This window comes from Mastigoproctus giganteus, chromosome 10, assembly GCF_048544385.1.
Source record: "Mastigoproctus giganteus isolate SK-2022 chromosome 10, ASM4854438v1, whole genome shotgun sequence".
Lineage (NCBI taxonomy): Eukaryota > Metazoa > Arthropoda > Arachnida > Uropygi > Thelyphonidae > Mastigoproctus > Mastigoproctus giganteus.
In genome coordinates, this window is record NC_143584.1 from 66,744,994 (window position 1) to 66,769,560 (window position 24,567).

Below are 24,567 nucleotides of genomic sequence, written 5' to 3' on the forward strand. Positions count from 1 at the left end.
TGATTATCTACAGTCAAACCATTGATATCAAGTGGACCAATCTGATTCATCCCCTTCCTTTTAGAATTTATATAAGTAAAGAAGTCTTTGCATCCTTTGCCAAAGATTTTTCATAATCTGCTTTCGCTTCCCTAACCTCCTTTGTGACTTGATTACAGACTAGCTTGAATCTACAATGGGCTTCTGTGTCGCCTGACAATTTATGTGCATCCCATGCATTTTTCTTCTCTGCCAGGAGTCACATTAGTTAATCTGACATCCACTTGGGTCTAAACCTTGAGCAGTATTCCTTGTTTGGAACAAAAAGCCTAGTAGCTTTCAAAGTTACTTACTTGAATGTTTCCCATTTAGAATTTGCTGTTGGTAACATTATCAGTTGGTGTCACTGTACAGAACCTAAAAATATTCTGAGACCACTGTAGTCACCTTTATGAAAGCAAAAACCCTTCCCTTTACCCCTGATTGTAGTTACATCTTTAAGTGAATCTCATATCAGTACACTGTGATCACTGCCACCCAGTGCTTCCTATATCTGTAAATTCTTAAGAAATGAATAATCACTTCTGATAATCACATCAAGAGTGTTACTCCCTTTTGCTGCCTCTCTAACATGCCGCTGTAGAAAACAATCATCTAATAAATCCACAAAAGCCTTGCTAGTGTGTGATTGACCAACCCACAAGTTCCAGTCTATATCTGGGAAGTTAAAATCCCCCATTATATTTACTTGTTTCATGACTCCAAGCAACTGGCTTTCCACGCTGCTGTTCATTCCAATAGAAGCAAGAATCATTTTCACCTCTGCCTGTGGCTACTGTTAATCTATTAGTCTGTGAATCACCCCCAAGCTAGCAGTTTTCTGACCCACCTAACATTGCCTTGATAACATCAGCAAATATTCTTGCATCCCTTCTATTTAAGTGTATCCATCCCTGTAGAAGCAATTTTTCCTGTTAACAAGCACAGACTGCACTGAGAAAAATTCTACCCCATGAGCCCTGCACAATCTCTCCAGGGCCGAGTTGATTGACAAGGCTCTCATCATATACTCCCTCCTATCATGTCTGGGCAGGATTGAAGACACTTTCAAATTTAACCCTAACTCACAACTTTTTTTTTTTTAGCACTGACCTGTACTTGCTTAGTAAATCCACAGATCTCCTACACTTAATGTCCATGTTTGCAGATGATACCAAGGTTGGCAGGGTTGTTAATCACAGTAAAGACAGTACACTACTGCAACTGGATCTAGATAAGTTGAACAAATGGGATAAGAAGTGGCAACTGAATTTTAACATTCACAAGTGCAAAGTACTGCATATGGGTAGTAGTAACCGAAGAGAAACATACCATCTATGTAGTACTACACTCAGGGAAGTGGAGAGTGACAAAGACCTGTGGGTAATTGTGGAGTCAGATATGAAGTTTGGTGAGCAGTGTAGACAGGCTGCCAGAGCTGGTTATGGAGTCTTGTCAATGATATATAGAAATGAAATTTTTGCATCCAGTTCCTTTGTGAACACATCATAATATAGTAACGAACTATTATTATTATATATTTTTTTATTATATTACATTAAACTGGGTTATCATTGTACATATCTATTTTTTTCTCACATCATAGTATCTAATCAAACTGGTCAGACAAGACTTCCCCTTAACAAACCCATACTGTGTCAGAACTATATCTGCAGTCTTATCTAGATGATCATGCACTGTTTATTTAACCAGTGACTCCATTATTTTCCCCTGAATAGAAATTACACTAACAGGCCTGTTATTACTCGTGTCACCCTTTTATCTCCCTTTGTGAACTCAGGATACATTTGCATATCTCCGGTCTGTGGGGACCTCCCCATTGAGATATAATACAGGACTGAGTTTTAGAAAGATTGAAATTAACTAAGTTATCTTTGCCCCACTGGAGAATTACCTGAAATCAGCATTTCAGGCCGGAGTCACTTAGTTTTCATTGTGGTCTGTATTAGAAAAAAAAATCTTATCATGGTCCTCATGCTTGAAATTAAAATAAAATTAATAAATTGTCTAATAACTGATATTTGTCACTATTTACATAATTACTATAGACACAATGTTAAAATTATGTACATATACATATTAATGAGAAAAATTACAATTTTTTCTAAAACAATTTTGTAAAATCTGGAACAAACCTCGTACTTGATATTTGAAGCAAATTTCACAGATGATCGTTCATTAGCCAAGATCGAAACCTGTTCTTAATACGGTTCATTTTTGAAAATGTTCATTCACATGTATACACTGACCTGAACCTTACATAATTGAGTGCACAGTTTCCTTATTTCAGGATACTTTTCACGTTGCACATATTTTCTCCAAAACTGTTGAAATCACCCAATTCATTCATTTTTTTCTTTCAAAGCAAAATGTTCTTAAAAAAATCAGCCATTTTTTATTGCAGTACAGTGTTATTACTTTTAAATAATTTTGATGCCTCATTAGTCCATTCTTCATTTGGTTCAAGTGCAAATGGACATATGAGTTGTGTTAATTTTCCTATTTTTTTTTTAAATCTGCAAACCGTTCATTGAATTCATGTTTTAGTTTTTCTAGAAAATTATTGTATTCGCTTTTATTTAATTGTATATTAAGTTCAATACTTCTTTCATAGATGGTAAGTGCAGCACCTCATCATTTAAATCAGAGGAAACTACACTGAGTTTCTTAGAAAATTATTGTACAACTGACAGCAATTCAGAAATGATAGAAAAATTCGCTATAAAGAAGTTTGTTAAACAGAGGTTCAACGGTATATTTCAATTTATGATTTAGGTTCATTTATCTCGTGGTCCACAAAAAAAATTTTTTGTGATCCAGATGCAGACCACGGTCTGCTAATTGATGACCCCTGATTTAAGTGGGTAGTGGATATTCGAAATTGAAGCTGTTTGTGCATGGCAAGATTTCTCAAACTGGAAGTGCAATGTGTTATCATCAGCAAAACTATGGATAGGATTTCTGGTCAACAGAAGAAGGTAATTACCATTCAAGAGTAAAAGGGTGAGAAAAAGAACCAAACATTGGGAACCACCAGTGTCAGGGAGAAATTAAAAGGCAGAGAGCCATCTACCATTAGTGAGTGGTCAAAAAAAAAACAAAAAAAAACTGGTTACCCAATTAGTAAAAACAGTTCGCAAATCATAAGATGGAACGTTATTTAGAAGAACTTTATGCCAAACACAATCAAAAGTTTTTATAATTTCAAGAGCAACTGCTTGAGTTTCACCAAACTTTTCCATTGCATTTGTCCAAAGATGGGTAACATAAGCCAGAATATCACCAATGGATTGAAACTGACAGAATCCATACTGGTGACCGTTGTTTGTTTGTTATTTGGTTTTTAGGAGCATTAGCAACTAAGGCCATATTGCTCCGGGATATGCAGTGGTCATTCCCTGACCTTTCCGCATTCTCCGTATTTGGTGGTGACGGGCTCGAACCCCGGTCTAATCAAGAAGCGTGTGCTATGCACTGCTGCTCCTTCCCACCTGGCTACGGAGGCGCCGTGGTGACCGTTGATCAGATGGAAGGTTTCTAGATAGTTTAAGAGTTGGCAGTTAATTGATTTCTCTATTACTTTAGAAAGAGTAGAAGTAAGTGAATGGGATGATAATTTGATGGGAAGGATTTGTCACCCTTTTTTAGAAACTCACTGGATATGAGAAAATTTCAAAGCAGAAGGGAAAATACCTTTGGAATAAGAAAGTGAAAAAAAAAGGTGACACAGAACAGGAATATTCTCAGGAGCACATTTTGAGAACAGGTGGAGAAATAGCATCCAAACCTGGAGCTTTCCTAGCAACAAGATACATCTAAATCCTTCTGACATCCTTTTGATGGAAGACCACAGGAGGCATTGAATGGAGTGTACTGGGAATACCAAGACCAGTAATACACGAGTTGGAAGAAAAATAGTAAGCTAACAGGTTACCTTTATCCTTGGCTGAAGTGGCAATAGAACCATCTGGTTTTAACAGAGGTGGGAATAGAGATGGGCAAAAGTTGCAGCCTTGGCAAGAGACTAGAATGCTCGACTACCATTTGGACAAGAAGGAAGTTTTCTACTCAGCCAGTCTGAAATCAAGTTTGGACTGACTAATAACGGCTTTACAATTGTTGTGAGCTTTCGTGTAGGCAAAAAATGAAGCTGGAGATTTGGATACAAGCCAATATGAAACATTCTTATCTTGCGCAGCCTTAGCACATTTACTGGAAAACCAGTCCTAAAATCCTTGAAGGATTTCATCCTACAAGAATAATTTCACTGACACGATCTGAGCAAACATTGACATCAGAAGATTTGAAACAGTAATCTGACCAAGAAAAAGAAGGAAATAAATCTGTCAGTTCATCTGAATTTGCATTCTTGTAAAGCCAAACAACACAAGCTTGAGAATGGCTACAAGAGAAGGCTTCACTGATAACGAACCCATCACCAAGTTGTGATCTAAGGCAGTGGTCTCCAAAGTTAGGTGCACAAGATAATCTGCAACAAATCAATATTTATTAATTATGAAAACTTTAATTTTTCAAAACATAATTGAAAATAAAAATTATAAATATATATATATTTTTTATAACGAAACAGGCCTACGCGCTCTGGATTCATTGAGGAATTTTATTGTGGCTTAAACACAGAGCGTACAGATAAAGTAGAAATATATATGAGCTTTCGGCTATATGGTAGCCTTCGTCAGAATTAAAATACATGAATGGCAGTTGGAATGAAGATGTGCACTGCCAGGTGCGTGAGACGCGAGGTTTAATTGTTTGTTGACGTCTGTGGCTGTGACGCATGATGACGTGGCCAGCGCTTGTCCAATGACAGAACTACTGACTCTGTGATCGGGTTGACTTGGCAACCACTGTTCCTGTTTAAGGATTTATCCGAAGATTTTATATTTAATGATTCCAACCAGGTACGCTTTAGGTAATGGTGGGATCTGTCTACCACCACGACATCGCGGTGTGGGTCGATGTCGTGGTGGGTTGTCCAGACATGTTCGGCGATAGCTGAGTGTTCTATATCCGCTAAACGGATCGCTCTTTTGTGCTCCGAGAGACGTTTCTCGAGTCGACGTCCAGTCTCTCCGAAGTAGCAGCTAGTGCAGTCACGGCAAGAGATGCGGTAGACTAAACCGCTCTGCAGAAGGGTGGGGACAGGTGTTTTCACGTTGGAAATGAAAGAACGCAGTTTCCTGCCTGGGAGCTGGATGCACTTTATTCCGTGCGTTCTCAGGATTCTACCGATCTGTTGTGACAGGTTGGGGTAGTATGGGATGAATGCCCTTGTGGATGGCTCGTTGATTTCAAAGCAGAAGGGAAAATACCTTTGGAATAAGAAAGTGAAAAAAAAAGGTGACACAGAACAGGAATATTCTCAGGAGCACATTTTGAGAACAGGTGGAGAAATAGCATCCAAACCTGGAGCTTTCCTAGCAACAAGATACATCTAAATCCTTCTGACATCCTTTTGAATGTAGTAAGTTGACGCACCTGATCACATCGCCTTTTGAAAGAGGATTCGCACTGTATCCATCTCGCAGAATCAAGTTATGGCATCGTTCGACGTCATATCGCTCTTTACCTCCATCCCTGTGGAACTTGCCATTTCTTGTGCAAAACAACTCTTGGACAATGATAGAACCCTCAACGAAAGAACTGGTCTCACACCCGATGACATTTCCACCGCCCTCAGACTGTGCTTAACAGGGGGTGCGATCATATTTAATGACTCAGTCTACCAGCAGATACATGGCACGGCCATGGGTTCCCCGGTCAGCTCAGTCACAGCAAACATCGTGATGGAGGAGTTAGAGGGACGTGCGTTTGCACACGCACCTGATCACATCGCCTTTTGGTGTCGCTATGTTGACGATGTGTTCGTGGTCATCCCTAGAGACTCAGGTCAGCGACTTCTATCATACCTCAACTCACTATCGCCCTTCATAAAATTCACGATTGAGCTGGAGTCGAACAACTCTTTACCATACTTAGACACACTTGTCCGACGTGAAGGCACATACCTGAGGACTACAGTTTATCGTAAGCCCATGTGTGCTGGCCAGTTTACCAACTTCCGGTCAGCACACGCGCGAGGCCACCTCCTCTCCACGGCCCGAACCTTGCTTACTCGCGCCTGGACACACTCCAGCTCCGCTGATGAAAGACGCAAAGAGGTGACTAGGGTCAAAGTAGACCTTACGAGGTGTGGCTACCCCATTGACGTCCTCGACAGGTGTGATCTACAGACACGTGACATCGTGACGACCAGCTACAACACCAACAGTGACGAGCCATCCACAAGGGCATTCATCCCATACTACCCCAACCTGTCACAACAGATCGGTAGAATCCTGAGAACGCACGGAATAAAGTGCATCCAGCTCCCAGGCAGGAAACTGCGTTCTTTCATTTCCAACGTGAAAACACCTGTCCCCACCCTTCTGCAGAGCGGTTTAGTCTACCGCATCTCTTGCCGTGACTGCACTAGCTGCTACTTCGGAGAGACTGGACGTCGACTCGAGAAACGTCTCTCGGAGCACAAAAGAGCGATCCGTTTAGCGGATATAGAACACTCAGCTATCGCCGAACATGTCTGGACAACCCACCACGACATCGACCCACACCGCGATGTCGTGGTGGTAGACAGATCCCACCATTACCTAAAGCGTACCTGGTTGGAATCATTAAATATAAAATCTTCGGATAAATCCTTAAACAGGAACAGTGGTTGCCAAGTCAACCCGATCACAGAGTCAGTAGTTCTGTCATTGGACAAGCGCTGGCCACGTCATCATGCGTCACAGCCACAGACGTCAACAAACAATTAAACCTCGCGTCTCACGCACCTGGCAGTGCACATCTTCATTCCAACTGCCATTCATGTATTTTAATTCTGACGAAGGCTACCATATAGCCGAAAGCTCATATATATTTCTACTTTATCTGTACGCTCTGTGTTTAAGCCACAATAAAATTCCTCAATGAATCCAGAGCGCGTAGGCCTGTTTCGTTATGTTCGTACTATTCTTGGCCAACCAGCATACGACATGGTCGTGAGACTACAGAAAGATTTTATCTTCATAGCCCGTAGTAGACAACACCTGAGGTTTGCACATAGGTGCAAAGCTAACGAGATTATACCGAAAGGGTTTCGCTACAAACAACCGTTTTCTAATGAGCGCATGAGACGTGCCTGTCGGAACTTCGGCCTCAAAACCCTACGTATATGGATCGGCTGCCTCCATCATGACATACAACGTGCTTCAGCGAGCAAGGCAACCCTACTAGCCGACCTTAAGACTCTGATTCCCGATCCCGTTTACACCGATGTGGTCAACACTTTATGTCACCAGGCCATCAGAGAATCAGATCTTTATTGTACCCGACAGAAACGTAAGTTTTGTAATTTGATTAATGAATCCTGTCAATTGCGCAGCCAATGTAATACCCCTCTCACTAATTCCACGGACTTCGTATTGAACCTAAGCAGCAAACAGTTATCTGCGGACCAAGTAAACTTATTGACTCTTGGCATGACGTTTGCCGTTCTTCCTAAGCACCCGCCGATCACCGACATCGCCTTAGGTGTGGAAGCCAGCTTATCACGCCTCCCAGAAGATGTAGCCAACACAATCCGCTTGAAGACTGCAGCAGTTCTACACCGTGCTCGCCCCGCCTCTTCTAACCTCAACCGTACACAGTTCTCTGCCCTCAAGGCATTGAAACAGGATTCGTCCATCGTCATTCTACCGGCAGACAAAGGCCGCCGTACGGTTGTAATGGATCGCACTGATTACATGGCGAAAGCGCTACTACTTTTACGGGATACTACTGTATACAAACCCCTGACCATCAACCCCAACAGAGTTTTAGAACGATGGGAATCAGAGGTGAATATCCTCGTCAACAGTTGGCTGAAACAAGGGAAGATCACACAGTCAACCCGTAATCACCTCCGTGCTTCCGGATGTCAGATCCCACGGTTTTACGGCCTACCGAAAGTGCACAAAGAAGACACACCACTGAGACCAATTGTATCCTGCTGTGGATCACCGACTTACGAGCTGTCTAAATTTGTCTCGAGACTTCTTTCTCCTCTGGTTGGCAGGACCACCCACACCGTTTCCAACAGTGTTGAATTCATAAAGAGGATTCGCACTGTATCCATCTCGCAGAATCAAGTTATGGCATCGTTCGACGTCATATCGCTCTTTACCTCCATCCCTGTGGAACTTGCCATTTCTTGTGCAAAACAGCTCTTGGACAATGATAGAACCCTCAACGAAAGAACTGGTCTCACACCCGATGACATTTCCACCGCCCTCAGACTGTGCTTAACAGGGGGTGCGATCATATTTAATGACTCAGTCTACCAGCAGATACATGGCACGGCCATGGGTTCCCCGGTCAGCTCAGTCACAGCAAACATCGTGATGGAGGAGTTAGAGGGACGTGCGTTTGCACACGCACCTGATCACATCGCCTTTTGGTGTCGCTATGTTGACGATGTGTTCGTGGTCATCCCTAGAGACTCAGGTCAGCGACTTCTATCATACCTCAACTCACTATCGCCCTTCATAAAATTCACGATTGAGCTGGAGTCGAACAACTCTTTACCATACTTAGACACACTTGTCCGACGTGAGGGCACATACCTGAGGACTACAGTTTATCGTAAGCCCATGTGTGCTGGCCAGTTTACCAACTTCCGGTCAGCACACGCGCGAGGCCACCTCCTCTCCACGGCCCGAACCTTGCTTACTCGCGCCTGGACACACTCCAGCTCCGCTGATGAAAGACGCAAAGAGGTGACTAGGGTCAAAGTAGACCTTACGAGGTGTGGCTACCCCATTGACGTCCTCGACAGGTGTGATCTACAGACACGTGACATCGTGACGACCAGCTACAACACCAACAGTGACGAGCCATCCACAAGGGCATTCATCCCATACTACCCCACCCTGTCACAACAGATCGGTAGAATCCTGAGAACGCACGGAATAAAGTGCATCCAGCTCCCAGGCAGGAAACTGCGTTCTTTCATTTCCAACGTGAAAACACCTGTCCCCACCCTTCTGCAGAGCGGTTTAGTCTACCGCATCTCTTGCCGTGACTGCACTAGCTGCTACTTCGGAGAGACTGGACGTCGACTCGAGAAACGTCTCTCGGAGCACAAAAGAGCGATCCGTTTAGCGGATATAGAACACTCAGCTATCGCCGAACATGTCTGGACAACCCACCACGACATCGACCCACACCGCGATGTCGTGGTGGTAGACAGATCCCACCATTACCTAAAGCGTACCTGGTTGGAATCATTAAATATAAAATCTTCGGATAAATCCTTAAACAGGAACAGTGGTTGCCAAGTCAACCCGATCACAGAGTCAGTAGTTCTGTCATTGGACAAGCGCTGGCCACGTCATCATGCGTCACAGCCACAGACGTCAACAAACAATTAAACCTCGCGTCTCACGCACCTGGCAGTGCACATCTTCATTCCAACTGCCATTCATGTATTTTAATTCTGACGAAGGCTACCATATAGCCGAAAGCTCATATATATTTCTACTTTATCTGTACGCTCTGTGTTTAAGCCACAATAAAATTCCTCAATTAATCCAGAGCGCGTAGGCCTGTTTCGTTATGTTCGTACTATTCTTGGCCAACCAGCATACGACATGGTCGTGAGACTACAGAAAGATTTTATCTTCATAGCCCGTAGTAGACAACACCTGAGGTTTGCACATAGGTGCAAAGCTAACGAGATTATACCGAAAGGGTTTCGCTACAAACAACCGTTTTCTAATGAGCGCATGAGACGTGCCTGTCGGAACTTCGGCCTCAAAACCCTACGTATATGGATCGGCTGCCTCCATCATGACATACAACGTGCTTCAGCGAGCAAGGCAACCCTACTAGCCGACCTTAAGACTCTGATTCCCGATCCCGTTTACACCGATGTGGTCAACACTTTATGTCACCAGGCCATCAGAGAATCAGATCTTTATTGTACCCGACAGAAACGTAAGTTTTGTAATTTGATTAATGAATCCCGTCAATTGCGCAGCCAATGTAATACCCCTCTCACTAATTCCACGGACTTCGTATTGAACCTAAGCAGCAAACAGTTATCTGTGGACCAAGTAAACTTATTGACTCTTGGCATGACGTTTGCCGTTCTTCCTAAGCACCCGCCGATCACCGACATCGCCTTAGGTGTGGAAGCCAGCTTATCACGCCTCCCAGAAGATGTAGCCAACACAATCCGCTTGAAGACTGCAGCAGTTCTACACCGTGCTCGCCCCGCCTCTTCTAACCTCAACCGTACACAGTTCTCTGCCCTCAAGGCATTGAAACAGGATTCGTCCATCGTCATTCTACCGGCAGACAAAGGCCGCCGTACGGTTGTAATGGATCGCACTGATTACATGGCGAAAGCGCTACTACTTTTACGGGATACTACTGTATACAAACCCCTGACCATCAACCCCAACAGAGTTTTAGAACGATGGTAATCAGAGGTGAATATCCTCGTCAACAGTTGGCTGAAACAAGGGAAGATTACACAGTCAACCCGTAATCACCTCCGTGCTTCCGGATGTCAGATCCCACGGTTTTACGGCCTACCGAAAGTGCACAAAGAAGACACACCACTGAGACCAATTGTATCCTGCTGTGGATCACCGACTTACGAGCTGTCTAAATTTGTCTCGAGACTTCTTTCTCCTCTGGTTGGCAAGACCACCCACACCGTTTCCAACAGTGTTGAATTCATAAAGAGGATTCGCACTGTATCCATCTCGCAGAATCAAGTTATGGCATCGTTCGACGTCATATCGCTCTTTACCTCCATCCCTGTGGAACTTGCCATTTCTTGTGCAAAACAACTCTTGGACAATGATAGAACCCTCAACGAAAGAACTGGTCTCACACCCGATGACATTTCCACCGCCCTCAGACTGTGCTTAACAGGGGGTGCGATCATATTTAATGACTCAGTCTACCAGCAGATACATGGCACGGCCATGGGTTCCCCGGTCAGCTCAGTCACAGCAAACATCGTGATGGAGGAGTTAGAGGGACGTGCGTTTGCACACGCACCTGATCACATCGCCTTTTGGTGTCGCTATGTTGACGATGTGTTCGTGGTCATCCCTAGAGACTCAGGTCAGCGACTTCTATCATACCTCAACTCACTATCGCCCTTCATAAAATTCACGATTGAGCTGGAGTCGAACAACTCTTTACCATACTTAGACACACTTGTCCGACGTGAGGGCACATACCTGAGGACTACAGTTTATCGTAAGCCCATGTGTGCTGGCCAGTTTACCAACTTCCGGTCAGCACACGCGCGAGGCCACCTCCTCTCCACGGCCCGAACCTTGCTTACTCGCGCCTGGACACACTCCAGCTCCGCTGATGAAAGACGCAAAGAGGTGACTAGGGTCAAAGTAGACCTTACGAGGTGTGGCTACCCCATTGACGTCCTCGACAGGTGTGATCTACAGACACGTGACATCGTGACGACCAGCTACAACACCAACAGTGACGAGCCATCCACAAGGGCATTCATCCCATACTACCCCAACCTGTCACAACAGATCGGTAGAATCCTGAGAACGCACGGAATAAAGTGCATCCAGCTCCCAGGCAGGAAACTGCGTTCTTTCATTTCCAACGTGAAAACACCTGTCCCCACCCTTCTGCAGAGCGGTTTAGTCTACCGCATCTCTTGCCGTGACTGCACTAGCTGCTACTTCAGAGAGACTGGACGTCGACTCGAGAAACGTCTCTCGGAGCACAAAAGAGCGATCCGTTTAGCGGATATAGAACACTCAGCTATCGCCGAACATGTCTGGACAACCCACCACGACATCGACCCACACCGCGATGTCGTGGTGGTAGACAGATCCCACCATTACCTAAAGCGTACCTGGTTGGAATCATTAAATATAAAATCTTCGGATAAATCCTTAAACAGGAACAGTGGTTGCCAAGTCAACCCGATCACAGAGTCAGTAGTTCTGTCATTGGACAAGCGCTGGCCACGTCATCATGCGTCACAGCCACAGACGTCAACAAACAATTAAACCTCGCGTCTCACGCACCTGGCAGTGCACATCTTCATTCCAACTGCCATTCATGTATTTTAATTCTGACGAAGGCTACCATATAGCCGAAAGCTCATATATATTTCTACTTTATCTGTACGCTCTGTGTTTAAGCCACAATAAAATTCCTATATTTTTTATACTTCAATATGCGGCTTTGTTTGACTGCACAGCTTTAATTATGCTATCAGTTTTGCCCATGTCTGAAACAAAGCAGCCACATGCTCGCTTTGGGCTCGGAGTATATCTTCCATCCTTGTTTGACTTATTGAACAAATGTAGATCAAGCAAACAATCAAACAAATGACTTTATAAATGTCATTTTAGATATAATGCCTTGCATTGTAAATGATTTATAATTTTAAAAAATATATTAAACATATATTTAATTTTGTATTCCAGGGTGTGCACTAGCCCTTTTAAGTAAAATAAGGGTGTATGACCAAGAGTTTGGAGACCACTGATCTAAGGTGGCTAGCAGACCAGTCACCTCGACCGTGTATTTAGAGTGGTTGCTTCAGGGAAAAAAGATCAAGCATGTTGGCTGTGTGGTTAGGATTGTCTGGTGTTCTGGTAGGTAAATGAACAATTTGTGTGAGGTCATTAGTAATTGCAAGAGCCTCAGCATCTCGACCAGCTGGGCCTGTGTGACTAGAAAATGGAAGCCAGCTGGAGTTGTGAACATTAAAATCATCGAGGAAAACTGGACCGGAGAATGTCAAGTTTCAGATAAAGGAAGTCAAAGAGTCCCAAGTAATTAGTGGAGTTGGGAGAATGATAGAGGCAACACATGAATTTGACAGAATGGGGTAAAGAGATTTTAAGCCAGAGAAGATTGAAAAGAGGATATTCCAATTACCACTCTAATATTGCCCGATGACAGGGAATATTAGAGTGTACATATGAATAAGTACCACCTTTGAAGCAAAAGGAATCATACAGTGAACAAATGAGATAAGCAGTGGTTGAATCAACCGATAACTGAGATTCTGTCAGAAAAAGTATACGGGGTTTGGCACACTGTAAGCGAAATTGACATTACTGAGAATGGAGCTGAAATCACATATATTTGTGAAATGAACAAGGAGGTGTTTGGGAGGTTTAGATCTCTTCTCAGATAAGTTTGTTCTATTAGTTTGACAATTCGTGGTGTGATATATAGTATTACATATATACAATTTTACAATATACAGGATTACACAGTTTTACACCAGAATGGAGAAGCATGGCGTAGAGGATCAGCTCTTGTTACACGAAAGACCAAAGTTTATTCTGAGACTCATAAAATATAAAGTTCCAGAGTTTATGAACTGTATTAAAAGTTTTAATCTATATATTAAGAAGTCACAAAAAATAGTTATTACTGACCTCTTAATTTGTATATTTCTCCACATACTGCACTCAAAGTAAAGGACTGTCCATCCTCATCACTGGGAGAAATAACTGCCCCCTAATGAAGAAGATAGTCAATAAAGTACATACCAATAAAATAGGTATATGAAATACAGTAAAATATAATATCTGCTACAATAAAAAACCATTTTAATGAATTTTCACTATATGAAAATACTTCCAGGTATTCACCAACTTCCAAAAATTCCTGGCTGATTTACAAGACATTATTAATGATGCTTTGAAATATGTTAAGGGCTTTAGACTCAAGCTGTGAGAGATTTAGACAACATACAAGTTAATGCAAATGCATCATATTAGTATGCAGCTAAACTCTGAATTAGCAAAAATATGCAAAAGTGGCATCGTTTAAGTTATATCTCATATTGTGAATACCTTCACAACGAGTTGCCATGATATTGCACTACTTTGAATAAGTAACGCTTCACCAAAGGAGAAGACTACTGTTACTTATTCTTAGTGGATACCACCACCCAGATGTCACCATTTCAGGGCTATTTTGTATGTGTGGGATAATAACTCTACTATCCACTTGTCCCTATTAGACTTAGAAAAGCAAAAAAGTAGAGGGAAAATAATAGTAGGAGTGGAAGAGGAAAAAAAAAACGGTACAGAAGAAGAACGAAAGGGACAGTAACTCCTTCAACTCACACCACTCAAAAACTCAAACTCCTTGAACAGGCAACGCTTCCCCAGTAGGGAAGACTGTTGTTACCTAGTCTTGGAAACTCCGGACATCATCAGGTTCCCCCTAGTGCCGTTTCAGTTTCAGGGCTATTTGGCCCTTCCTCGGTGGGTGGGCAGATACCCAAGTGATGCAATGATGGCAAAACAGTTATGAAGTATAATCCACAATATGAGAGATGCCTGATGGTGTATAATATAAATTAAGACTGAAATATGTTAAGGGCTTTATCCTCAAGCTGCGAGAGATTTAGACAACGTATCATATTAGTATGCAGCTAAACTCTGAATTAGCAAAAATATGCAAAAGCGGCATCGTTTAAGTTATATCTCATATTGTGAATACCTTCACAATGAGTTGCCATTACATTGCACTAGATGATGCTTTGTAAATTGCATTTTAGCAAATTAGTTACTGATGAAAACATAGTACAAAGAATTATTATTAAAGCCCTCCTATACCTAAAATTTATTAGTTTTTATATGTGAAAATTATGTATGATCCTCATACTTTCAATACAGCTATGGGAGTATTTGACTAAAGAAAAATAAAAGTTTTATAAGATAACGGAAAAAAATTTAGTTTCCTACCCTCGTTGTTGTTATTTGGTTTTTAGGAGCATTAGCAACTAAGGCCATATTGCTCCGGGGATATGCGGTTATCATACAAGTTTTGTATAACCTTTCTGCATCCTCCGTATTTGGTGGTCACGGGCTTGAACCCCGGTCTAATCAAGAAGTGTGTGCTACGCACTGCTACTCCTGCCCACCTGGCTATGGAGGCACCTCCTACCCTCGTACCACCTTTCCCCCGCCCAAAAAGAACAGATGATGTGAAATAATGAGGTCTGTGAGATGCTGAATTGAAGCACCTATTTAATTTTACTACTTTGTTTTACCTAACAAAAAAATAAGAATAATAAAAAAACACCGAAATCAAAGGAAGTTTGTCAGAGAAGGAAAAAAAATTCTTAGAATTATTAATTTAAATCAACTTACAGCAACCTGAATCTCAATATTATCGATGCCATTAATATTAATGGCATTAATATAATGCCATTAATATTCAGCTACTTATCCTGAAAAAGGCCTCTGAGGTTGGGAAAATTCATATTTTAGTATTAAATCAGCTCACACCAACCATAAGAATAAGCATTTACTGTAACTAGAATATTTATTTACATATTAAAATAAAATAAATATTTACAAAAAACTGCTATTATATTAAATATACATGTAAAAACATTAAAACTGTGATAAAATCCTTGAGATAAAATACACTAAAATAAACCGGATTAAAAGCGATAAAAACGATAAAAATCTCTGGAGCTTTCGGAAGCTTGCGCTCCCTTCCTCAGCAGTAACAAAACTTCCTGCAGCACGTCCATATATAACAGGCTCACGGTACCTATACACGTGGTGCAGTCGGCGCATGGTCTGAACTGGAAGCGGAAATAGCTCGGGAACGTGTTAAGCAAAACCGTTCATCCGTACTTAGGATAATAGTTTCAAACAGAGGATGCATACGCATACCTCTGTCCCTATTCATAATATTGTGGTCGGATGAACAGATTCGTAGGCTCTCGAGCCATTTACGGTTCCAGAACCCATGCGCTCGATCCATGATAACCGCATCCTCTGGGGAAATTTGATGCTGCTTCTCCCAAAAATGTTCGGCCACAGCAGATTTATTGTAATCAGCGGTTTTTATAGCATTTGCATGCTCCCCCAGACGATCCTTGAGCCGTCGTTTTGTCTCGCCCACATAGCATTCCCCACAATCCGGGCATTCTATCCTGTATACTACTCCACTACTCAGGTCCTTTGCTATTGGGTCTTTTACCTGAGACAACACAGTGTGCAACCTCCGCCCGGGAAGCTGCACACAGCGTGTTTTATAGCCCCGCAAAATTCTAGCGAGATGCTCAGTAACGCCCGGATAGTAAGGAATGTATGCGGTAGCGACAGGAACAAACGGTTCCTGATGGTTAGACTCTATTCCTCTACTAAATCTGTCTATGATCCTCTGGGGGTATCCGCATTTTCTAAGGTCTGCTGTGACCCGTCTAATTTCACATTCTTTGTCCTCAGAGGTGGTGCAGTGTGACCCTGCTCTATCTAGTAGAGCTTTCACTACACTATTCTTATGCTGCCCAGCTTGTGCTGAACTATAATGGGTGTACTGGCCTCTGCACATAGGTTTTTTAAACACAGAAGTTTTTAGCCTAGGGCCTACCCTAGAGACCAGTACATCCAAGAAAGGAAGGGTACCTCCTGTTTCCACCTCTGAGGTAAATTGTATAAATTGGGAGAAGCTATTAAGCCAATGGAGTGCATCATCCTCTCTCCCCTTCTGGACCACGGTAAAGGTATCATCAACATACCTTTTCCATTTCTTTATGGGAAACTGACATCCACTAAAAACCCTCTCCTCTAACTCCTCCATGGCCAGATTGGCCACGATGGCGCTAATAGGAGATCCCATGGCTGTACCGTGAACCTGTTTGTACATAACACCTTGGTACACCATAGTGGTGCTAGCCAGACAAAGTTCCACACCCGAACAAATATCCTCTACGTTTAAAAGCGATCTACTACCCAAAGAGACATCATTACTCAAAGATCTTCTAACACAATATATTCCATGTTTAATTGGAATGCATGTGAATAGTGACACCACATCAAAAGAAATCATGCTCTCGTTTTCATTTACAGTCAAATCTTTCACAAAATTCACAAATTCTTTACTGTCTTTTATGACATAGTTGGACTGGCCCACTATAGGCGAAATCAATTTAGCCAAATACCCTGACAAAGCATATGTGGGGCTTCCTATAAATGATACAATAGGTCTGAGTGGGACTTCTGTCTTATGAGTTTTTGGAAGTCCATAAAACCTCGGGAGTTGACATCCAGTAGCATGTAAGAACCAAAAGGTCTCCTTGGAAATCTTCTCTGCCTTTAACCAATCCTGTACCAGTTTATTAACTCGCCGCTCTAGGCCAACCAACGGGTTTCTCTGAGTAACTTTATACGTATTATTGTTCTGTAAAAGGTCCATTGCTTTTTTGTGATAGTCTTCTTTGTTTAGGACAACCGTCGATCTGCCCTTGTCCGGAGGTAAAACCACAATTCCATCGTCTCTTCTCAGTTCATTCAAGGCCTTTCTTTGACTAAAGTTAAGATTCGGAGATACTTTCTTTACCTGGCTCAAAATAACGGCAGATTTAACCCGGATCTCATTAGCTAGGGCCTCCGGTAGCTTGCTGATGGCCCGTTCAATACCCATTGCTATCTCCGCAATTTTGCTTAACACGTTCCCGAGCTATTTCCGCTTCCAGTTCAGACCATGCGCCGACTGCACCACGTGTATAGGTACCGTGAGCCTGTTATATATGGACGTGCTGCAGGAAGTTTTGTTACTGCTGAGGAAGGGAGCGCAAGCTTCCGAAAGCTCCAGAGATTTTTATCGTTTTTATCGCTTTTAATCCGGTTTATTTTAGTGTATTTTATCTCAAGGATTTTATCACAGTTTTAATGTTTTTACATGTATATTTAATATAATAGCAGTTTTTTGTAAATATTTATTTTATTTTAATATGTAAATAAATATTCTAGTTACTGTAAATGCTTATTCTTATGGTTGGTGTGAGCTGATTTAATACTAAAATATGAATTTTCCCAACCTCAGAGGCCTTTTTCAGGATATTGTTAGCAGCTATGGCCAATTTGTAGTGCAACACGTCCGACAATATCAAAAGTATTGTATAAAAGAGGCCAGACAGAAGCAGCATCTAAGGTTTGCGCATTGATGCAAAACGCATGGACTTATACCATATGGCTTTAGAGTCAAAACACCATTTCAGGATGACCGACTAAAGTGGGTTACTTTGTGTTATCAAAAGAAGATCATGAATATTTGGATCCGTAAGTTACATGAGGAGTTAAGAGATACTAGGAGGCAAATAGGTATGTACTTGGATGTTATTAGTAGTAGTGTATCTTCTAGACATTTGGCTCTCATTAGAAGATTAGTTTTGGATAAAGTTATTAGGATAGCAGACACCTATAGACAGAGGCAGATTATGAAGTTTAATAGGTTGTTGGGAGAAGGTACAGTACAACGTACAGATAGAAGTACTAATTTTGTTTACAACTTGAGTAATAGGCAACTTACGGAAGAGCAAGAGGGAGTTTTAAATTTAGGTCCTAAGTTTATGCTTGTACCTCCCAAACCTCCCATTGCGGAGATAGCAATGGGTATTGAACGGGCCATCAGCAAGCTACCGGAGGCCCTAGCTAATGAGATCCGGGTTAAATCTGCCGTTATTTTGAGCCAGGTAAAGAAAGTATCTCCGAATCTTAACTTTAGTCAAAGAAAGGCCTTGAATGAACTGAGAAGAGACGATGGAATTGTGGTTTTACCTGCGGACAAGGGCAGATCGACGGTTGTCCTAAACAAAGAAGACTATCACAAAAAAGCAATGGACCTTTTACAGAACAATAATACGTATAAAGTTACTCAGAGAAACCCGTTGGTTGGCCTAGAGCGGCGAGTTAATAAACTGGTACAGGATTGGTTAAAGGCAGAGAAGATTTCCAAGGAGACCTTTTGGTTCTTACATGCTACTGGATGTCAACTCCCGAGGTTTTATGGACTTCCAAAAACTCATAAGACAGAAGTCCCACTCAGACCTATTGTATCATTTATAGGAAGCCCCACATATGCTTTGTCAGGGTATTTGGCTAAATTGATTTCGCCTATAGTGGGCCAGTCCAACTATGTCATAAAAGACAGTAAAGAATTTGTGAATTTTGTGAAAGATTTGACTGTAAATGAAAACGAGAGCATGATTTCTTTTGATGTGGTGTCACTATTCACATGCATTCCAATTAAACATGGAATATATTGTGTTAGAAGATCTTTGAGTAATGATGTCTCTTTGGGTAGTAGATCGCTTTTAAACGTAGAGGATATTTGTTCGGATGTGGAACTTTGTCTGGCCAGCACCACTATGGTGTACCAAGGTGTTATGTACAAACAGGTTCACGGTACAGCCATGGGATCTCCTATTAGCGCCATCGTGGCCAATCTGGCCATGGAGGAGTTAGAGGAGAGGGTTTTTAGTGGATGTCAGTTTCCCATAAAGAAATGGAAAAGGTATGTTGATGATACCTTTACCGTGGTCCAGAAGGGGAGAGAGGATGATGCACTCCATTGGCTTAATAGCTTCTCCCAATTTATACAATTTACCTCAGAGGTGGAAACAGGAGGTACCCTTCCTTTCTTGGATGTACTGGTCTCCAAGGTAGGCCCTAGGCTAAAAACTTCTGTGTTTAAAAAACCTATGTGCAGAGGCCAGTACACCCATTATAGTTCAGCACAAGCTGGGCAGCATAAGAATAGTGTAGTGAAAGCTCTACTAGATAGAGCAGGGTCACACTGCACCACCTCTGAGGACAAAGAATGTGAAATTAGACGGGTCACAGCAGACCCTAGAAAATGCGGATAGCCCCAGAGGATCATAGACAGATTTAGTAGAGGAATAGAGTCTAACCGTCAGGAACCGTTTGTTCCTGTCGCTACCGCATACATTCCTTACTATCCGGGCGTTACTGAGCATCTCGCTAGAATTTTGCGGGGCTATAAAACACGCTGTGTGCAGCTTCCCGGGCGGAGGTTGCACACTGTGTTGTCTCAGGTAAAAGACCCAATAGCAAAGGACCTGAGTAGTGGAGTAGTATACAGGATAGAATGCCCGGATTGTGGGGAATGCTATGTGGGCGAGACAAAACGACGGCTCAAGGATCGTCTGGGGGAGCATGCAAATGCTATAAAAACCGCTGATTACAATAAATCTGCTGTGGCCGAACATTTTTGGGAGAAGCAGCATCAAATTTCCCCAGAGGATGCGGTTATCATGGATCGAGCGCATGGGTTCTGGAACCGTAAATGGCTCGAGAGCCTACGAATCTGTTCATCCGACCACAATATTATGAATAGGGACAGAGGTATGCGTATGCATCCTCTGTTTGAAACTATTATCCTAAGTACGGATGAACGGTTTTGCTTAACACGTTCCCGAGCTATTTCCGCTTCCAGTTCAGACCATGCGCCGACTGCACCACGTGTATAGGTACCGTGAGCCTGTTATATATGGACGTGCTGCAGGAAGTTTTGTTACTGCTGAGGAAGGGAGCGCAAGCTTCCGAAAGCTCCAGAGATTTTTATCGTTTTTATCGCTTTTAATCCGGTTTATTTTAGTGTATTTTATCTCAAGGATTTTATCACAGTTTTAATGTTTTTACATGTATATTTAATATAATAGCAGTTTTTTGTAAATATTTATTTTATTTTAATATGTAAATAAATATTCTAGTTACAGTAAATGCTTATTCTTATGGTTGGTGTGAGCTGATTTAATACTAAAATATTCAGCTACTTAATCGATTCAAGTCCTTAAACACCTCAACCAGATCACCCCGCAGGTCTCTAGTCTTCTAGTCTGAAGATGCTGCAATTTTCAGAACAGAAACCATTCTAGGTAAGAGCAACCTATTGTTCCCTTCACCACTCTAGCTGCAATTCTCTGAACCTGTTCTAGCAGATCTACATCCTTCCTAAAGTGAGGCCTCCAGATCTGTATATAGAATACTCAAGATGTAGCATAATCATGACCTTATACAAAGGGATATTCAGCTCTTTATCTCTGCTAGCAAAGTTTCTATATATCATTGACGAAATCCCATGAGCTGTCCTGGCAGCATGTATGCACTGCTCAGAGAATTCATATCTAACTGCACAAGCAGCAGAACAGAAGTCTTTGATGCTTTTTTTTTTTTTTTTGAATCCTTTGCCAGGGACTTCTCATTGTCTGCCTTAGCTTGCCTAACCTCCTTTGCAACTTGATGACATCAATTTAGGTCTAAGGCTTGAATAGTATTTTTTCATTGGTATGGAAACCTAGTAGCTTCTATGATTACTTCACTAACTGCTTCCCATTTTGAATTTGTTGTTGGTCACATTATCAGTTGATCCCACTGCATAGAATTTAAAAATTGTCTAAGACCACTGTAGTCACCCTTATAAAATGATCCATGCATCCCTGAAAAGTTGCTTGTAACAGGATTTTACTATATTAGCCTTAAAAAAAAAAAAATCACAATGCTATGTAATGATTGCTGCTAACGAAAACTGATATTTGACACAACAAAATGCAGATGTTAGTGGCCATCAAACTCCCTAGTTTGTCCTCTGTAGAACAGAACAGAACATGTTTACAGAACAGAATTTTTCTGTAAACATCAAATAACAGATGGCCTCAATTGTGCAGAATTATATATTGGGCATAAGATTAGAATTACATAATGGGCACAAGATTAGCCACCAATATTATTTAGCTTGTGATAACTGCAGATCAAGCATGCAGATAAGGATTGATGTCTGCTGCAACGAGGCTAAGATCAATCAACAAACATTGTGAATATTCTCTTTATGGCTGTTTCAGGAATTATCCATCCTCTGTGATTTAGCATCTGCAGCCTTTTAATAATAAATGCAAAAACAAATCCAGTTTAATAATGAAACACATTTCATTGTTTAAGCATAATTTTTAAAATTAATTAATTAGTCAAAATACATTACAATATTCCAAATGTTTCAGAACTTTGTTTGGAATACTAATTCTTTTTTGTAGAAACTTCTACAGGTACCTCTGGTTACACCTTTCTAGGTACAAAGAAGTTAAAGAGAATGAGAAGTCAAAGAAATCAGAAAATCAATAGACCCGTTACTGTTTGAGTGCAGAGAGGTGGATCGTGTCTCGTTCATTTCCCTGTCTGCAATGTCAAGGTTGCAGGCTGCATCAAGTGAAATTGTACTAGAAGGCCAATAGTTTTCTTGATACTGTGACTGAGATGTGTAGAGTTAACCTGTGGTTCTTGATGGGTTGATCAATGTGTATTGCTGGTTCCAAAATAGTCAACATGGAAGAAGGTCATCCAGGAAATTGTGGGGAGGGGCATTGTTTTGTTTTATGAATAGTTAGTATAAAATGCCTCTGCTTGGTTTGTTTATTTTAGGGGTGATAACAGTAAAAACAATTTCAATAAGTACTGCATGAGCAAAATGAAGATATATTTCATGTTATTATTGTTTGTTTGTTATTTGGTTTTTAGGAGCATTAGCAACTAAGGCCATCCTGCTCCGGGATATGCGGTGGTCATTCCCTGACCTTTCCGCATTCTCCGTATTTGGTGGTCATGGGCTTGAACCCTGGTCTAATCAAGAAGCGTGTGCTACGCACTGCTGCTTCTGCCCACCTGGCTATGGAGGCGCCATATATATATATTTCATATTGATATTAAAACATCAATATAAGACAATGTAATATTTATTACATCATTGCATTTCAACAATGTACAAGTAAAATATACATGTGAAATTAGTGAGAAAATAAGCATTTTGAAGTGCTTATTTTCTTATTGCACTTTTATTACACTCTATGAGGGTTGACCCTCATAGAGTAATCCATTTTTAATTTCTTAAAGGATTACAAATTATTCTCAGATGTTTTGTAGTATTTTCTCTACCACTTCAATACTTCTTCAATAAATGCCTGAAATGCTGTAATTATTACACCATCGGCCTCGCATAAGAAAGGGCTTGGTATCTACACACAACACAGCTAAAAGAACATCTGAAAATTTTTGTTTGATGTAATTTATTATAATAATGCTATTTGCCATGTTAAATCAACAAAATTATATAATATTAATTTTAATTACATATATTTAGTTCAGAAAAATAGCTTTACATAAAAACTTGAAACCAAAAACCTTTTAGAAACATCAAGATATCAGAACAATCAGGTAAATCTCAGAAAAATGGGAGGTCTGGTCACCCTAATCTTACTAATCTAATTGAAACTTCTAAATCTGGATAGTTTAGGAAAATGGGTTAAGTTAATTTTTATTTCAACTTTGCAGTTAGCATTAGCATTAGTAGAGGCATTTGATGCAAGAAAGCAAGCTTATGCAGCATCAGCCAAAAAAAAAAAAAAAAAAAACCACTTCCACTTCACCCCTCTGTTCGTTCAAAATACCTGTCCAGCTGAGCCTTAAACTTATTTAGGCTATCAACCTCCACCACAAGGGATGGAAGTCTGTTCCACCAACCAACCACCCGCTGGCTAAAGGCAAATTTCCGCACGTCTATCCTACATCTGTCTTTCCTCAATTTGAATTTATGCCCTCTCAGGTGATTATTCTGAGCTAGAGGAAGAATCCCATCAGCATTGAGCATGCTTAAACCATTCAAGGCTTTATACACCTCTATCAGATCACCTCGCTGGTGCCTAATCTCCAGACACTGTAATTTGCAAAACTTAAGCCTTTCTTCGTAAGAGCACCCCTTTGTTCCATTCACTAATCTTGTTGCCCTTCTCTGTACTCGTTCCAGCAGCTCTACATCCTTCTTGAAATGAGGCCTCCAGACCTGTATACAGTACTCTAGGTGTGGCCTGACCATCGCCTTATACAATGGAATAATCACCTCCTTATCCCTGCTGGAAAAATTCCTGTATATCATTGACAATACTCCATGAGCTACTCTTGCAGCCCGTCTGCACTGATCAGAGAACTTCATATCTGCCTGCACAACCACCCCCAAGTCCCTTTCATTCTCTACCACTGTCAGTGTTGTACCATAGAGTTGATACGTTGCTCTGGGGTTGCTGTTTCCCATGTGTAGTACTTTACATTTGTCAATGTTAAACTTCATTTGCCACCTCTCAGCCCATCTGCTCAACCTTTCCAGATCCTGTTGCAGAAGCATAGTGTCAGTAGTGTCCTTGACAACCCTTCCAACCTTTGTATCGTCTGCAAACTTGGACATTAATCCCGATATACCATCATCAATATCATTTATAAATACAGAAAACAATAATGGACCCAACACTGAGCCCTGAGGGACTCCACTAATAACATCAGTCCACGATGAGCAGTGTTCATTGATTACCACTCTCTGTCTTCTCCCCCTCAACCACCCCTTTATCCATAGCAGCAATTTGCCTCCAATGTCACACTGCTCCAATTTGTGTAGCAGTCTTCCATGTGCAACAGTATCAAAAGCCTTTCTAAGATCCAAGTATATAATATCAAAGTTATTCCCTGCATCCAGTTCTTTTGTGACTGCATCATAGTATCCAATCAAGTTGGTCAGGCAAGACTTCCCCTTAACAAAACCATGCTGTGTCTGAGCTATAACTGAAGTCTTGTCTAAATGATCCTGCAGTGCGTCTTTAAC

At 41.5% G+C, this 24,567-nt stretch overlaps 1 protein-coding gene across 1 annotated transcript in view; it reads right to left on the reverse strand.

Moving 5' to 3' along the window:
* LOC150079064 (oxysterol-binding protein-related protein 11-like) overlaps positions 1-24,567 on the reverse strand; it is a 218,654-nt gene that overhangs the window by 117,978 nt on the left and 76,109 nt on the right. The window contains exon 5 of the mRNA XM_090382937.1: positions 13,533-13,614. Within this exon, the coding sequence (XP_090239063.1) occupies positions 13,533-13,614 (82 nt within the window). The remainder of the gene's footprint in view (positions 1-13,532; positions 13,615-24,567) is intronic.